Raw genomic sequence first — 12,847 nt, forward strand, 5'->3', positions numbered from 1 at the left:
TTTCTACTTATTTTAAGACTATATTTCAGGAAATTTTGGTGTGTGTGTGTGTATACAACCATATCTTCCAGAAGAAAAAAACCAAATTTTGAAATATCTATATTTTAAAATACAGAAATTTTTGGGGCGCCTGGGTGGCTCAGTCGGTTAAGCGGCCAACTTAGCTCAGGTCATGATCTCGCAGTCTGGGAGTTCGAGCCCCACTTCGGGCTCTGTGCTGGCAGCTCAGAGCCTGGAGCCTGTTTCAGATTCTGTGTCTCCCTCTCTCTGACCCTCTCCTGTTCATGCTCTGTCTCTCCCTGTCTCAAAAATAAATAAAATGTTTTAAAAAATTAAAAATAAATAAAAATACAGAAAATTTTAATGAAATTCTTTGTTTTTAACATTCATTCATTTTTGGGAGAGAGAGAGAGAGAGAGAGAGAGAGAGAGAGGGAGAGAGAGAGAATGAGAATGAATGAGTGGGGGAATGGCAGACATAGAGAGAGGGAAAAACAGAATCTGAAGCAGGCTCCAGGCTCCAAGCTGCCAGCACAGAGCCTGATTTGGGCTCGAAACCACAGAACCGTGAGATCGTGACCTGAGCCAAAGTTGGACATTTAACCAAAGGAGCCACAAAGGCTCCCCAAAAATACAAGAATTTTTAAAACTGTCCTTATATGGTATTCTGTCATATTTTTCTCATTCTTATTCATACTCTAGGATTAGTAATTTTAGCACTGTGTAGGCACAAGGAATAGATTCTTCAGTGCCACAAAATAGTAGTCAGGTTGCCTAAGATTTATTTTTCTGTTTCATTTTTATCATTAAAAAATTAGCATGTTATTAATAAGAGAAATTTTTATGAAATTGCTTATGTACTTTAACTCACAGAGGTTACATCCTGATTGTTTTTGGCAACGTACCCTGGGGTAAAACCCCAACTTCAGTCACCTCAGTTCTGCTCAAATTATAGAAAGGGGCAGCAAGTGGCAGCAACAAATGGCTCAAACACTGACATGCACACAGCTTTCTGCTTTCAAAATGCCAAATCAACATGGTAGAAGGGATTTGTTTCCTGGATCAGTAGGATGCTTCAATCTGACATCTTTCAAAATATTAAACTTAATATTAAAAAAATAAGAGTTTGGAAATGTTGTTATTTTCTCTAATAATGTCAATTGGTCCAATTCCAACTCTAGTTTGAAAAATAAATGTGTGTGTGTGTGTGTGTGTGTGTGTGTGTTCCATTTGAGAAAGAAAATTATTTGGAAGGACAAAAAAGAAGAAAAGGCTATAGCTCATCTCTTATTGAATAACTACTAGATACTAACCACTACCGAGATTTTACATATTCTTTTTCATTTGATTCTGATTGCGTGTGTGTGTGTGTGTGTGTGTGTGTGTGTGTGTGTGTGTATAAAATCAATGCTGCTGAAATGTCAGAAGAATTCATGTTTATTCTTGACAGAAATTTAAGGGACTGCATTTTTGTCAGCACCAAGAGGCACTTAGAATTATTATTGCCCAGTGGCTTTTGGTAGTGCAAAGCTCCAGATACTATGGAAAAGAAAGAACATCTGAGGATTCCTGGTTTGTAACATAGAGTTTGGATAAGAAGTTAGCCAGGAGGCAAAAGTAAATAATTAGAATTGTGAGAGTGTTTCACAAACCTGGATGCATATTAGAATTATATGTACAGCTTTTAAAAGTACTTATACTTGAGCCTTTATTATACTTCAGTTGGAAGTATAGGACATACTACATTTCCTCAGGTGTTAAGGGTTGAAATGTATGTATCAAAAAGAGATGTCCCATTCTAAACCCTGGTACCTGTGAATGTCTTATTTAGAAATAGGGTCTTTGCCTATGTAATTAAGGATCTCAAGATTCTTTCATTCTGGATTATGGGAGGTCCCTAAATATCCAAGGACTTGCATCCTTATAAGATATGATAGTGACACAGAGAAAGGCCATGTGAACATGCAGACAAGAGATTGGAGCCAAGGTGGAGCAGCCAACAGAAGCTGGAAGAGGCAGAGGATTCTCTTTGTGGAGCATGATGATTTTGGACTTCTGGACTCTAAAACTATGAGAATGGATTTCTGTTATGTGAAGCCATCATGTTTGTGGTGATTTGTAGTAGCCTTAACAAATTCTAATTTGTAGGGAATGTTGACATCACATAGCTTATTAAATTTTTTGGAATTGCTCTAGGATAAGAATCACAGGAGGTGCTTTTCCCAAAATACATATTCCTGGACTCTATGTGAGACCTACTGAATGAACTTTTGGGGGAGGGTGGTAGTGGCCTGAGGATATTTATTAGTACCAAGCACCCTGTGTGATTCATACCCTTAAGCAAGAAGCTGGGGAAATGCTGAGTTAGGTCAAGGAACTAAAAGCTGTTTTTAATAATTTCTGCCTGTGGCTTTCAATATGCTCACCAGGGTCTTCCTAACTCCCCACTTGCCTGCATACAGAGCTTTATTAATCAAATGTGTATAAAACAGGGAACCGTAACCAAAGACGATGAGAAAGCATGTCACATACCCATAAGAATAACATAAGAGAGAACCTAGCAGAAGCTTGCATGCCACTTCTAAACAAAATAAAAATGTTTAAATATAAATGTATAGAACATGAGAAAGCAGAACACGACCATCTGGGATACAAAGCATAAATCGAATAACTTAATTTCTTTGGTTTCTGTCATTTGAATGGAAGTAATTATTGCCAGATTGGAGAGTGAAGAACAAACAGGTTTGATAGGAAGTTAAAGCTCTAAATCAAATCAAAGAGAGAAAATTGTAACACCTACTTACCAAAAATGAATTTATCTCCACATTGAAACAAGTTATCAAAGAAGTTATAAAACATATATTTTTGATCTCAGAATATTGACAGTGCTTTTGAAATAAATGGAAGATGGGAAAGATGTATGGAAACTGGAAAATGGTAAATAATATTGTTCCAATTTCAAAAATGAGTGAAAATTTGCAAACAATAGAAAGATAAAATTTATATATATATATATATATATATATATATCTGACAATAATTCTAGTATTAACTTGCTAAAACATTATTTTGTCAGCATTTTTAAAGAGACTCTTTGCTCAAGAACGAAATAAAAATTTATGCCAAATGAGATTCATTTATTTGCTGATACAATTTTTAGATAAGGATATATCATGAAAATGTCATAAACAAAGTGTTCTCATATTTTTGGCAATGTTTGATAAGTCTTCTGATGACAAATGAAAGTATCATGCATGCAAGATGGTGGTAAATTTAATGCGTTCAAAATTGTCTCTGTACAGTTTTAATTATTAAATCAGTTTCCCCTGAAGGATGTTTTCAATTACTTGCCAAAAGTTTAACAACTTTGTTACTATGATTTGATTACAGCCTTAAAAATTATGCTTATCAAATCTCTGAATTCCATAAAACTGGGAGACTTCATTAATATCATATGTTCAAAATTGCAAGACAGCAGTAGGGTTAAGAGTTATAGGAGGATGGAAATCTAAGAGTAATAGCATGGAGTGGAAAAGATCAGACCCATGTACATATTCAGAAATAGGCAAATAAGGAACAATGAGGAGATTATCAAAATAAAAGGTAAAAAATTTTGAAAATTAAACATTAGAAGCACCCAAAAGGAGCAAAAGGAGTGATCAAGTCATAAGAGAAGCTTAGTTATTTTAATTAGCTGGGCACTTGACATAGGAGTTATGTGATAAGGCTCCCATTTATAATTGTGTTAAAGGAAGCCTAGAAATTACTGAAGGTAATAAATCCATTTCAATCTGTTCAAAAATACCACATATGGGATACTATGTTCTGTTTAATTCTATCTAGGCCATGAATTTGTTTTTAATTTTGGAAAAATAAATTAAAATAAAATAAAATAAAATTTACCATTCTAACCATATTTAAGTGCATAATTCAGTAACATTAACTGTATTCATATCATTATGCAACAGATCTCTAGAACTTATTCATCTGTAGAACTGAAACTCTATACCCATTGGACATCAACTACCCATTTTAGAACATTAATTTTACCAACGTCACTAAAAATCCAAGTATATTCATAGTAGGGCAATTGGGAGGGAAATAACATACAAATATTCATGTAAGGAAATCTGAAAGAAGTGGTGTTTTTTGCTTGTAAAAGAGAAGGGTTAGGTAGGCAGGAATGTGCCTTCGGTTATCTAAAGAGTGATCCTGTGACAAGGTTATAGATTTAGATTGTGTAGCCTCAGAAAACAGAACAAGTATCATTGATTAGAATCTTTAGGAAGGCAGATGTTGGTTGCAACAATGAGGAATATTCTGACAATTACTGACTAACAGTAGAATTAGCTACCCTGCGAAAAGGCCAGTTCTTTGTTCCTGAAAATATCCAAACAAGGACTGGGTAAGCATCTCTGAGACCAGTTTTAGAATTCTTACATTGGATGAGGGATTGAATTAGATAACATGTGCAGGCAACCACCAAAACCTGTGAATCTCTGAAACAAAGAGAATGGACCTGAGTCCAGTGCTTGTCAGACTAACTCATTCTGCAATTTTGGACACACAACTTTTAGTGTTTTGATTTCCTTATTTATAATGTGAGGGGATAAAATGAATGGTTTTCTCATTCTTTATAAATGTCCACGCATTGAGAAAATATGCATTGTGCACATTGTGCAGAATTTGTCTGCATTGGTCAACAAGTGCCTGCCAGCTTTAACAGCAAATAGGAAGGAAGGAAAGGAGAGCAAGAAGGAACAATAAAATGAATAATAATTAACATGTAATAGTGCGATTTTTCCGTTTGACATGACACTGGCCCACTTAGATCCAATGCTGAGAACAAGAAGAATCTAAGTACTCTTGCATGCTACACATAAATCCCAATAGTTGAAGGTGTTCCTTCCAAAAGAAGAGTAGCCCACAAGACAATTTTATGCAAAGACCAATAGACTCAAGGGAAGGGATACTCCATGACAATAATTCAAGAAATTTTGTGGGTACATGAGAAATAAATTAATGCTGCTCAGGAGGTAGACTAACCATTTTACCCTGAATCTAGAGAAGAAAGAACTGATGGGTCATTAGGAGACTAGCCTGATCACAGTTGGGAGAGCAGGGGGAAAAGTGTACTCACAAGAGAGAGCAAAACTTTTTTTTTCCATTTTATTTATTTATTTATTTATTTATTTATTTATTTATTTATTTATTTATTTATTTTAACAAGAGAGAGAGAGCTCAAGTTGGGGAGGGGGCAGAAGGGAAGAAAGAGAAAGGGAGAGAAAATCTTAAGCAGTCTCCATATACAGTGCAGAGTGCGATACGGGGCTTTATCTCACAACCATGAGATCATGACATGAGCTGAAATCAAGAGTCAGACACTTAACCCACTGAGCCATCCAGGTGCCCCAAAACTTTTATGTTGGGGGGGGGGTCATGACAGTAATGCAACCAAGAAGGTGTCCACCAAGCAAAAGAGACTCTTAGGACTATGAGATATGAAATCTGTGGTAGGAACAATGGGGGATGGGGATAAAAGAAATCTAGAAGTAGGGGGAAAAGAAAAGGAAACAGAAGATAGAGCTGAGGGAACTATGAAGAGAAATGAGACCTCATGCCTCTCTGAAGATTTCACATTTTCTCAAAGAGCTGCATTGCACATGTGTCAGAGGGCTGTGATCTTCGGAGAAGCAGAGAAGGTTACCACTACACCCACTTAAAAGATGCTACCTATTTATCCATCTCTCCCATCTGACTGAAGAGCCAAGGCTAGAAGAGGGGGTCATGTAGGGTAGAAAGACAGAACATGGTACCCTCTCATCAATGTTCCTAGAGCTTCACGTCTAGCCAGCAGTGGGGTAGAAGAAAGCTTTGACTAAGATATAATAATGAAGTTTCAAAGTGGATTTAATCAAGTTCCAGAAATAACGAGTTACCAGAATCATTGTGTCTGCCAAGATGTTATTAAGGAATGAGGGAGCAATGAAAGCAGTGCTTGCCAATACTCATATTTTGCCAGTGCCCCATTGGGTTAACAGTCTTCATTTATTAGGTTACACAAATATGCATTTTTTTTCTTACTAAACTTAAAAAAAATATTATAGTTAATCATGAAATTTGGTTTTCTAATAACTAGTTGAACAAATCTTTGATATAAAGCATACACTGATTTAACTGGAAAATTATTTCTTTTTGACAGCTCTGTCTCTTCTCTTTGTGTCTGATACTTGCCAGTTTTGTTTCTGACTCTTTGCTCCTTAATTATGTGGAGTAAAATTACAAGTAGCTTTACAAGTAAGATTATACATTACATGAGACAGAATTTTACTATTTTCATAGATTTAAAATATTAACACTCATAAAAGGGAGTCTATGTTAACTTTGCAAATTTTCATGGATTTTTTATTAGACTCCATTGAACTACCTTTCAATCTGTTAATAAATTTTAGGTATTTTTTTAATTAAACAGTTTGAACAAATCAGAAGCTAACAACTCACATTAACGTGTATTTATTAAAAAGTAATAACAGGGGCGCCTGGGTGGCCCAGTCGGTTAAGCGGCCGACTTCAGCTCAGGTCATGATCTCGCGGTCCGTGAGTTCGAGCCCCGCGTCAGGCTCTGTGCTGACAGCTTAGAGCCTGAAGCCTGTTTCAGATTCTGCGTCTCCCTCTCTCTCTGACCCTCCCCCGTTCATGCTCTGTCTCTCTCTGTCTCAAAAATAAATAAACGTTAAAAAAATAAAATAAAAAAAAAGTAATAACAAATAAAAGCTATATTGAAATACTGGGAAGACAGAACACTCCCAAAATAGTTAAACTACAGTTTAAAATAAACAAATGTACTGCTTTTGATGATAAATTTTCCAAGGGGCAAAGTAAAAGTTTGTCTGAAATGTTCTTACATTTAATCATGAAACACTCTTATATTCAATGCTGTAACATGGAAATGGGAAGAAAATTTGTTAGGTTAATTGCTTCCATCTTAAATTCATTTTGCATATATAAACATAATCACATCACTAAGTACATGTAAGATATAATCAAACCTGAATGTTGCTTCTCAAAAGTGTGGTCCCTTGACCACGTAGGATCAACAACTGTTAGAAGTATAAATATAAATACAAATCATGGACAAACTAAGACTTATTGGGTCATAGGCTCTGAGAATCAGGCCCAGCATTCTGGTTTGTGTTATGTTTTTCTTTATGCTTCTTTAATAAGTTCTCCAGGGGATTCTGGTGCATGATCGAGTTTGAGAACCTTGGCCTTAAGTTGACAGTTCTCAGGCTTGAGGGTACATTTCATACCACTGGAAAGCATTAACAATACTGATTCTTGCATCTGATCCCCAGAGACTCTTATTTAATTAGTCTGGGGTGAGGCATGGGCAGGTGATTCTTTTACTGACAGCTAAAGTTGAGAATCCACGCTAATAGTTTTGAAACAAGTGACCATTTAGTTCCTTGACACACAGTCCACTTCTAACTCAGGCTTCACTATTTTAACCTATCTGTTCTTATTTGCAGAATCAATTTCCAGAGTCTCTTTTTTGCCCAACATGAGGACTACCAAAAAAATGTTAAAAGGCTCTTTAAAGATGAAGTGAGAATCTTCAAGGCCCTTTCTAATTATGTGTTTGCCTACATATAGTTTCAACCTAAAATGTGCAGTTACCTTGTAAAAGCAAATGCAAGTAAAATGAATTAGGTTTTAAAAAGGTGCTAATGAATTCCACTAAATTTTGACCCTCATTTGCAAAAGCTTCAACTCCTAAATACAACCAGAAGCGTTCCTTTTTTATTTTTAAGTCTATTTATTTTGAGAGAGAGAGAGAGAGAGAGAGAGCAAGCAGGTGCAAGCAGGGGGAGGGGAAGAGAGAGACAGGGAGAGGAAAAATGCCAAGCAGTCTCCATGCTGTCAGCGAGAAGTCTGATGTGGGGCTCAATCTCATGAACTGTGAGATCATGACTTCAATCTGAAACCAAGAGTTGGATGCTTAACCGACTGAGCCACCCAGGTGCCCCCGATCAGAAGCATTTCTAACCATTGGATTCTCATGTTTTAAAATCCAAATTTTGGTACTACTTTCAGTGAAAAATAGTAGTTATGAAATTAAACAGAAGTTGTTCATGGAGCTAAAATATAAAAACAAAATAAATGATGGTGAGTCTTCTAGTAGGATTAAACCTATGGGAACTTGGCTGATTCCAATGGGAAAAGTAAAATATGATCAGCCCAAATATTATAATGATGCCTAATAAAACTGGGAATTAGTTGAACTTACATTCATTTCTAGATTACTGCCAAGGAGAATGACTTTTTATGATGCAGTAAATTAAACAATTTATAATATTTTTGTCATTTTGCATTTAATGCAGAGATTTTTTTTTAAATTTTTTACCGTTTATTTATATTTTACAGAGAGAGAAATAGAGTGTGAATGGGGGAGGGGCAGAGAGAGAGAGACAGAGACACAGAATCCAAAGCAGGCTCCAGGCTCTGAGATATCAGCACAAGAGCCCAATCCAGGCCTTGAAGCCACAAACGGTGAGATCATGACCTAAGCTGAAGTCTGACGCTTAACCAAATGAGCCACCCAGGTGCCTCAATGCAGAGATAATTTCTTTTATGAGAGTAATCCATGTCGTTCTCTCTTACAACTTTATTTTTTTTTTAATTTTTCAGTGTTTGTTTTTTTGAGAGAGAGACAGACAGAGAGAGCGCAGGGGAGGGGCAGAGAGAGAGGGAGAGAGAGGATCAGAAGCAGACTCCAGGCTCTGAGCTGTCAGCACAGAGCCCAACACAGGGCTTGAACCCACGAACCATGAGATCATGAATTGAGCCAAAGTTGGATGCTCTGGGTGACTGAGCCATCTAGGCATCCTTCTCTTAAAACTTTGAAAGTAAAATTGTGCCTACTAGAGATTCACTATCAGCTTCTTTTACTGACATAAATTTTGATGTATAATGACAATCTGAAAGATAAATGTATGTTACTACAGAGAGGAACAAGTTTGGAGAGGACATGTTTCTTACCTTATAAAGGGGAAACAGTACTGAGACTACCCCATGTGGCTTACTGATACTCTATAAAGTTTGGCTATATTTCAGAAGCAAACTGACAACTACACTTCACAGTTGTTCCTATCCAGTGGTATACTGGAAGCATCTTATACCAGCTTGCAATAACCAATTTTTAAATTTTCAAGGATTCTAAGAATTAATTATTAAGGACACATCCATTATTTAAAATAAACTATATGAATTTTATTTTGCTCTTGAAGTTAGTTACGTCTATTATATCTGTATTATGGAAATACCATACATTGGTATGCACATCTTTTCCCAAATCCACACGCAAAAAGTCACGTGAGCAACTTGATATTGGCCATGACAGGAGTATTTACCCCACAAAAAATAGGTAAACATTAGATCATGGCTCCCCCACGCCAGGAGATCTTAAAAAAATTACCAACCCAACAATGAACAAAACTCATTATAGGTATACGCACATTTAATTAGATACTCATGAATATGGATATGTATCATGTCATGTTCTACTCCCAATTTGAACCCAATCCATGACTCCCAGACAAAGTCGACCTGAAATGCCTGAGTTTTAGTTTCAAGTATAGCTGGATTCATAGCCTTGTCCTTCTATTTATTAGCCTTGTGATCTCAAGCAAGTTGTTAAATGTCCCTAATTTTTTACTCCTTTATCTGTAAAATCTGGACAATAGTATGTTTCTCAAAGATGTATTGCAAATATTCAATAGGATATATGTGTCTGAACTTCCTGCAACCTTTTTTTCCCCTAACATCACGAAAAGTACAAGTCAGATCAAAGACCTAATTGAAGTTCTCTAATGAGCTCATTATGTATTTTCCTATTCTATTATGTTTTCATGGACTTTCTTATCTGAATTAGACTTCTCTGTCTTTACTGTTTGCAGGTTATTCATTACCCTTTTGGCATATTCTGGAAGGAGATGCTGAGAACAGAAAAACAATCAAGTTTTCCTAAATGATGGAACTTCCTAGATGCAGACCCAGCCACATGAATAGTCTGGACATTAGAAAGGAAAGGGATACATTTTTTTGAATCCCTTAACTGTCCAGGCTTTGAGAATTCTACATGTGAAATATAAAAGTGACTGTTATTGTGTGACTGTCTATTACTTTCTTCTTCAAAACTGCTATTGTCTTCTTTACAGTGTCAATTAGTACAACTTACCCATCTATACTTTATTCAAAGGTTACAACTTTTAATGTCTATAGGGACTTAATTGTCTAGTATTAGAAATTTTTTAAAGATAAAATTTTAGATAATGGAACCCCTAAATAGAGCCTTTTAAATTGAGGGATTAAAACAAAGTCTTCTTATTTCCCAACTGTTAAAACTATTATGACATGTAGTTAAATTATTAAAAAAAATACATGCTCAATTGCATTATATTCTAATAAATGTGCTATGCATATCTAATATATGTTTCCCCATTAGTAATTTAAAAAAATTCATAGCCATGCCTAAAAGATTCCACAAGTTCTTAGAAAACCTGGTTAATTTCCTTACTATGTTTCACTATACATCACTTTGATAAATGATAATAAAATCTATTGATACATGGGTACAAATGAGAACAACTAAATTTGCAATTTTATGTAACAATAAAATTTTTTCCCCAAGAAGGATCAGTTGAAAGTGACTAGAAATTTTGCTATTAACAAAAATACCTTAAACTGGTAACAGAATTATATGACTCAATGCAAATGAAACAAATGGATTGCCAACTATATAATCTCAGCCTGTATTCTTTATTGCTCCAAGAATATATCATAAGCATGTCAATGAGAAACTCGTAATTTAGTCCAAATGCTACCCAATGAGCTACTCTATTTGAAAAAAAATAATCATTACGGACATAAGATTGATAATAATGAACATTTGAGAATATCATATTAGGTTTATAACTACTTCATAATATAATCCTCAATGTTGGGATCCATTTATTTTGGCTGAGAATATGGTTACTGACTCATGGAATGGATATATTCCAAAGGTATCACTAAAGTACACACTCAGGCCTAAAAGGCAGTAATAAAATGTTAACAGATCTTTTGCCTTGTTGACCAGTATTTATAAAGAAATAAAGAGCCTCTTGAGAGAGACAAAATGACAAAATTTTCTCTTTGACATAGCCTCTGCTAACAGCATGTTTCACAGACAACTTACCACAAGATGCCATTTCATCTGTCTGGTCACCACAGTCGTCTTCCCTGTCACACAGCCAGGCTCTGGGAATGCAGCGCCCATTTCCACAAGAAAATTGGTCCACCTGGCATGTTCTGGCTAAGATAATCCATTAAGGTACAAATAAGGCCTTTTGAATAACATCCAGGTAAAATAAATGATGCAATAACTCTTTCACACATAAGATATTCTATTACTTTATTAGATAAAATATTTTTAAAGTAAATTTTAATTTTTTGATACTGCCAACTTGCTCATCTTCTCTAAAGTTCACATGCTTTGCCCTTCAATATCAGGTACTGCTAAATGACAAGATATTCAGTAATCCTCACACATGTCCACAAATGAAGCTATGAATTCATTATATCACAATTTTTGCCTGGCACATGCTTATGAATATACAGTTGAATTAAATTTCATCCAACTTTTAATTAACAAAAAAGAATTTTGCAGAGTCTATGTCAAAAAACCAAGAAAACTTGCTGTCATGTAGTAGGAAGGATTTGGAGATTATATTAGGGTATCTAGTTTCTAATCATGGGGTCAGAATTGTTTTTTCCTCTAACATTTCAATGCATTTATTTCTACATCTCAAAATGATCCAATATATGAAACGAGAATGCAGAAAATATTTTCTAAAACATACATTTAGCCTTATGATGGACATATAAAATTCACTTTTCAGCAGTTATATAAAAATGTGTAACTTTGTTTTCCTTCCAGTTTTTATTTAAATTCTAGTTAGTTAACATATAGTGTAATATTGGTTTCAGTAGTTGAATTTAGTGATTCATCACTTATATAATAAAATCTATAACCTTTTAATCAAAGTATATTAGTAAACTCTGCTTTGGCCTCTCTCAAAGGTTTCAATGAACATACACATGGAAACTTTCTACCTTAGCCAAAAGCAGCCATTTTGATTGTTCAGTGAAGGGGTTATTTTTCTACAAGGAATTTGGTTACCATTTTCTATTACAGTCAGGTCAACTTTTGAAAGCATGAAATCCTAGATGGCTACCCTAACTCTTCTCCCAGGCCTTAGTAACATACTTACATAGTTAGATATTTTTAAGTGTTTAATTCTCTTTTCTTTTGTCTGTCTGAGATACAAATTTGTTTTCATGAGTATTGGTTTCCTACCACCCCTTCTTTTTAATGGATCAGAGAAAAGAGTGGGAAATTGTAGGAGGGGGATTTTCCCACCTTTTATTAATATATGGGTTAGATGAGGATTGGACACATGAGGAACAATTAGGGTCAGAATTTCTATAGCTATGATAAGAGAATTTTACCTAGTTCATAGATTTCCTTCTGTTTTGGGGCTTAAGAATCAGAAGGATGTGTTTCTGTTTCATCAAAATTCCAATGAACTAACAGGTGGTATAAAATTGAAAGTGGTTCAAAGGCAAGTCACCCAAACACATTAAAATGAGTCTCCATGGGGCGCCTAGGTGGCTCAGTTGGTTGAGAGACCGACTTCTTCGGCTCAGGTCGTGATCTAGTGGTTTGTGAGTTCGAGCCCCGTGTCGGGCACTGTGCTGACAGCTCAGAGCCTGGAGCCTGCTTCTGATTCTGTGTCTCCCTCTCTCTC

General features: G+C 35.5%; 1 protein-coding gene across 1 annotated transcript in view; it reads right to left on the reverse strand.

The window, feature by feature from the left end:
• LRP1B (LDL receptor related protein 1B) overlaps positions 1–12,847 on the reverse strand; it is a 1,882,572-nt gene that overhangs the window by 698,309 nt on the left and 1,171,416 nt on the right. The window contains exon 18 of the mRNA XM_042948663.1: positions 11,236–11,352. Within this exon, the coding sequence (XP_042804597.1) occupies positions 11,236–11,352 (117 nt within the window). The remainder of the gene's footprint in view (positions 1–11,235; positions 11,353–12,847) is intronic.

This window comes from Panthera leo, chromosome C1 (assembly GCF_018350215.1).
Source record: "Panthera leo isolate Ple1 chromosome C1, P.leo_Ple1_pat1.1, whole genome shotgun sequence".
Lineage (NCBI taxonomy): Eukaryota > Metazoa > Chordata > Mammalia > Carnivora > Felidae > Panthera > Panthera leo.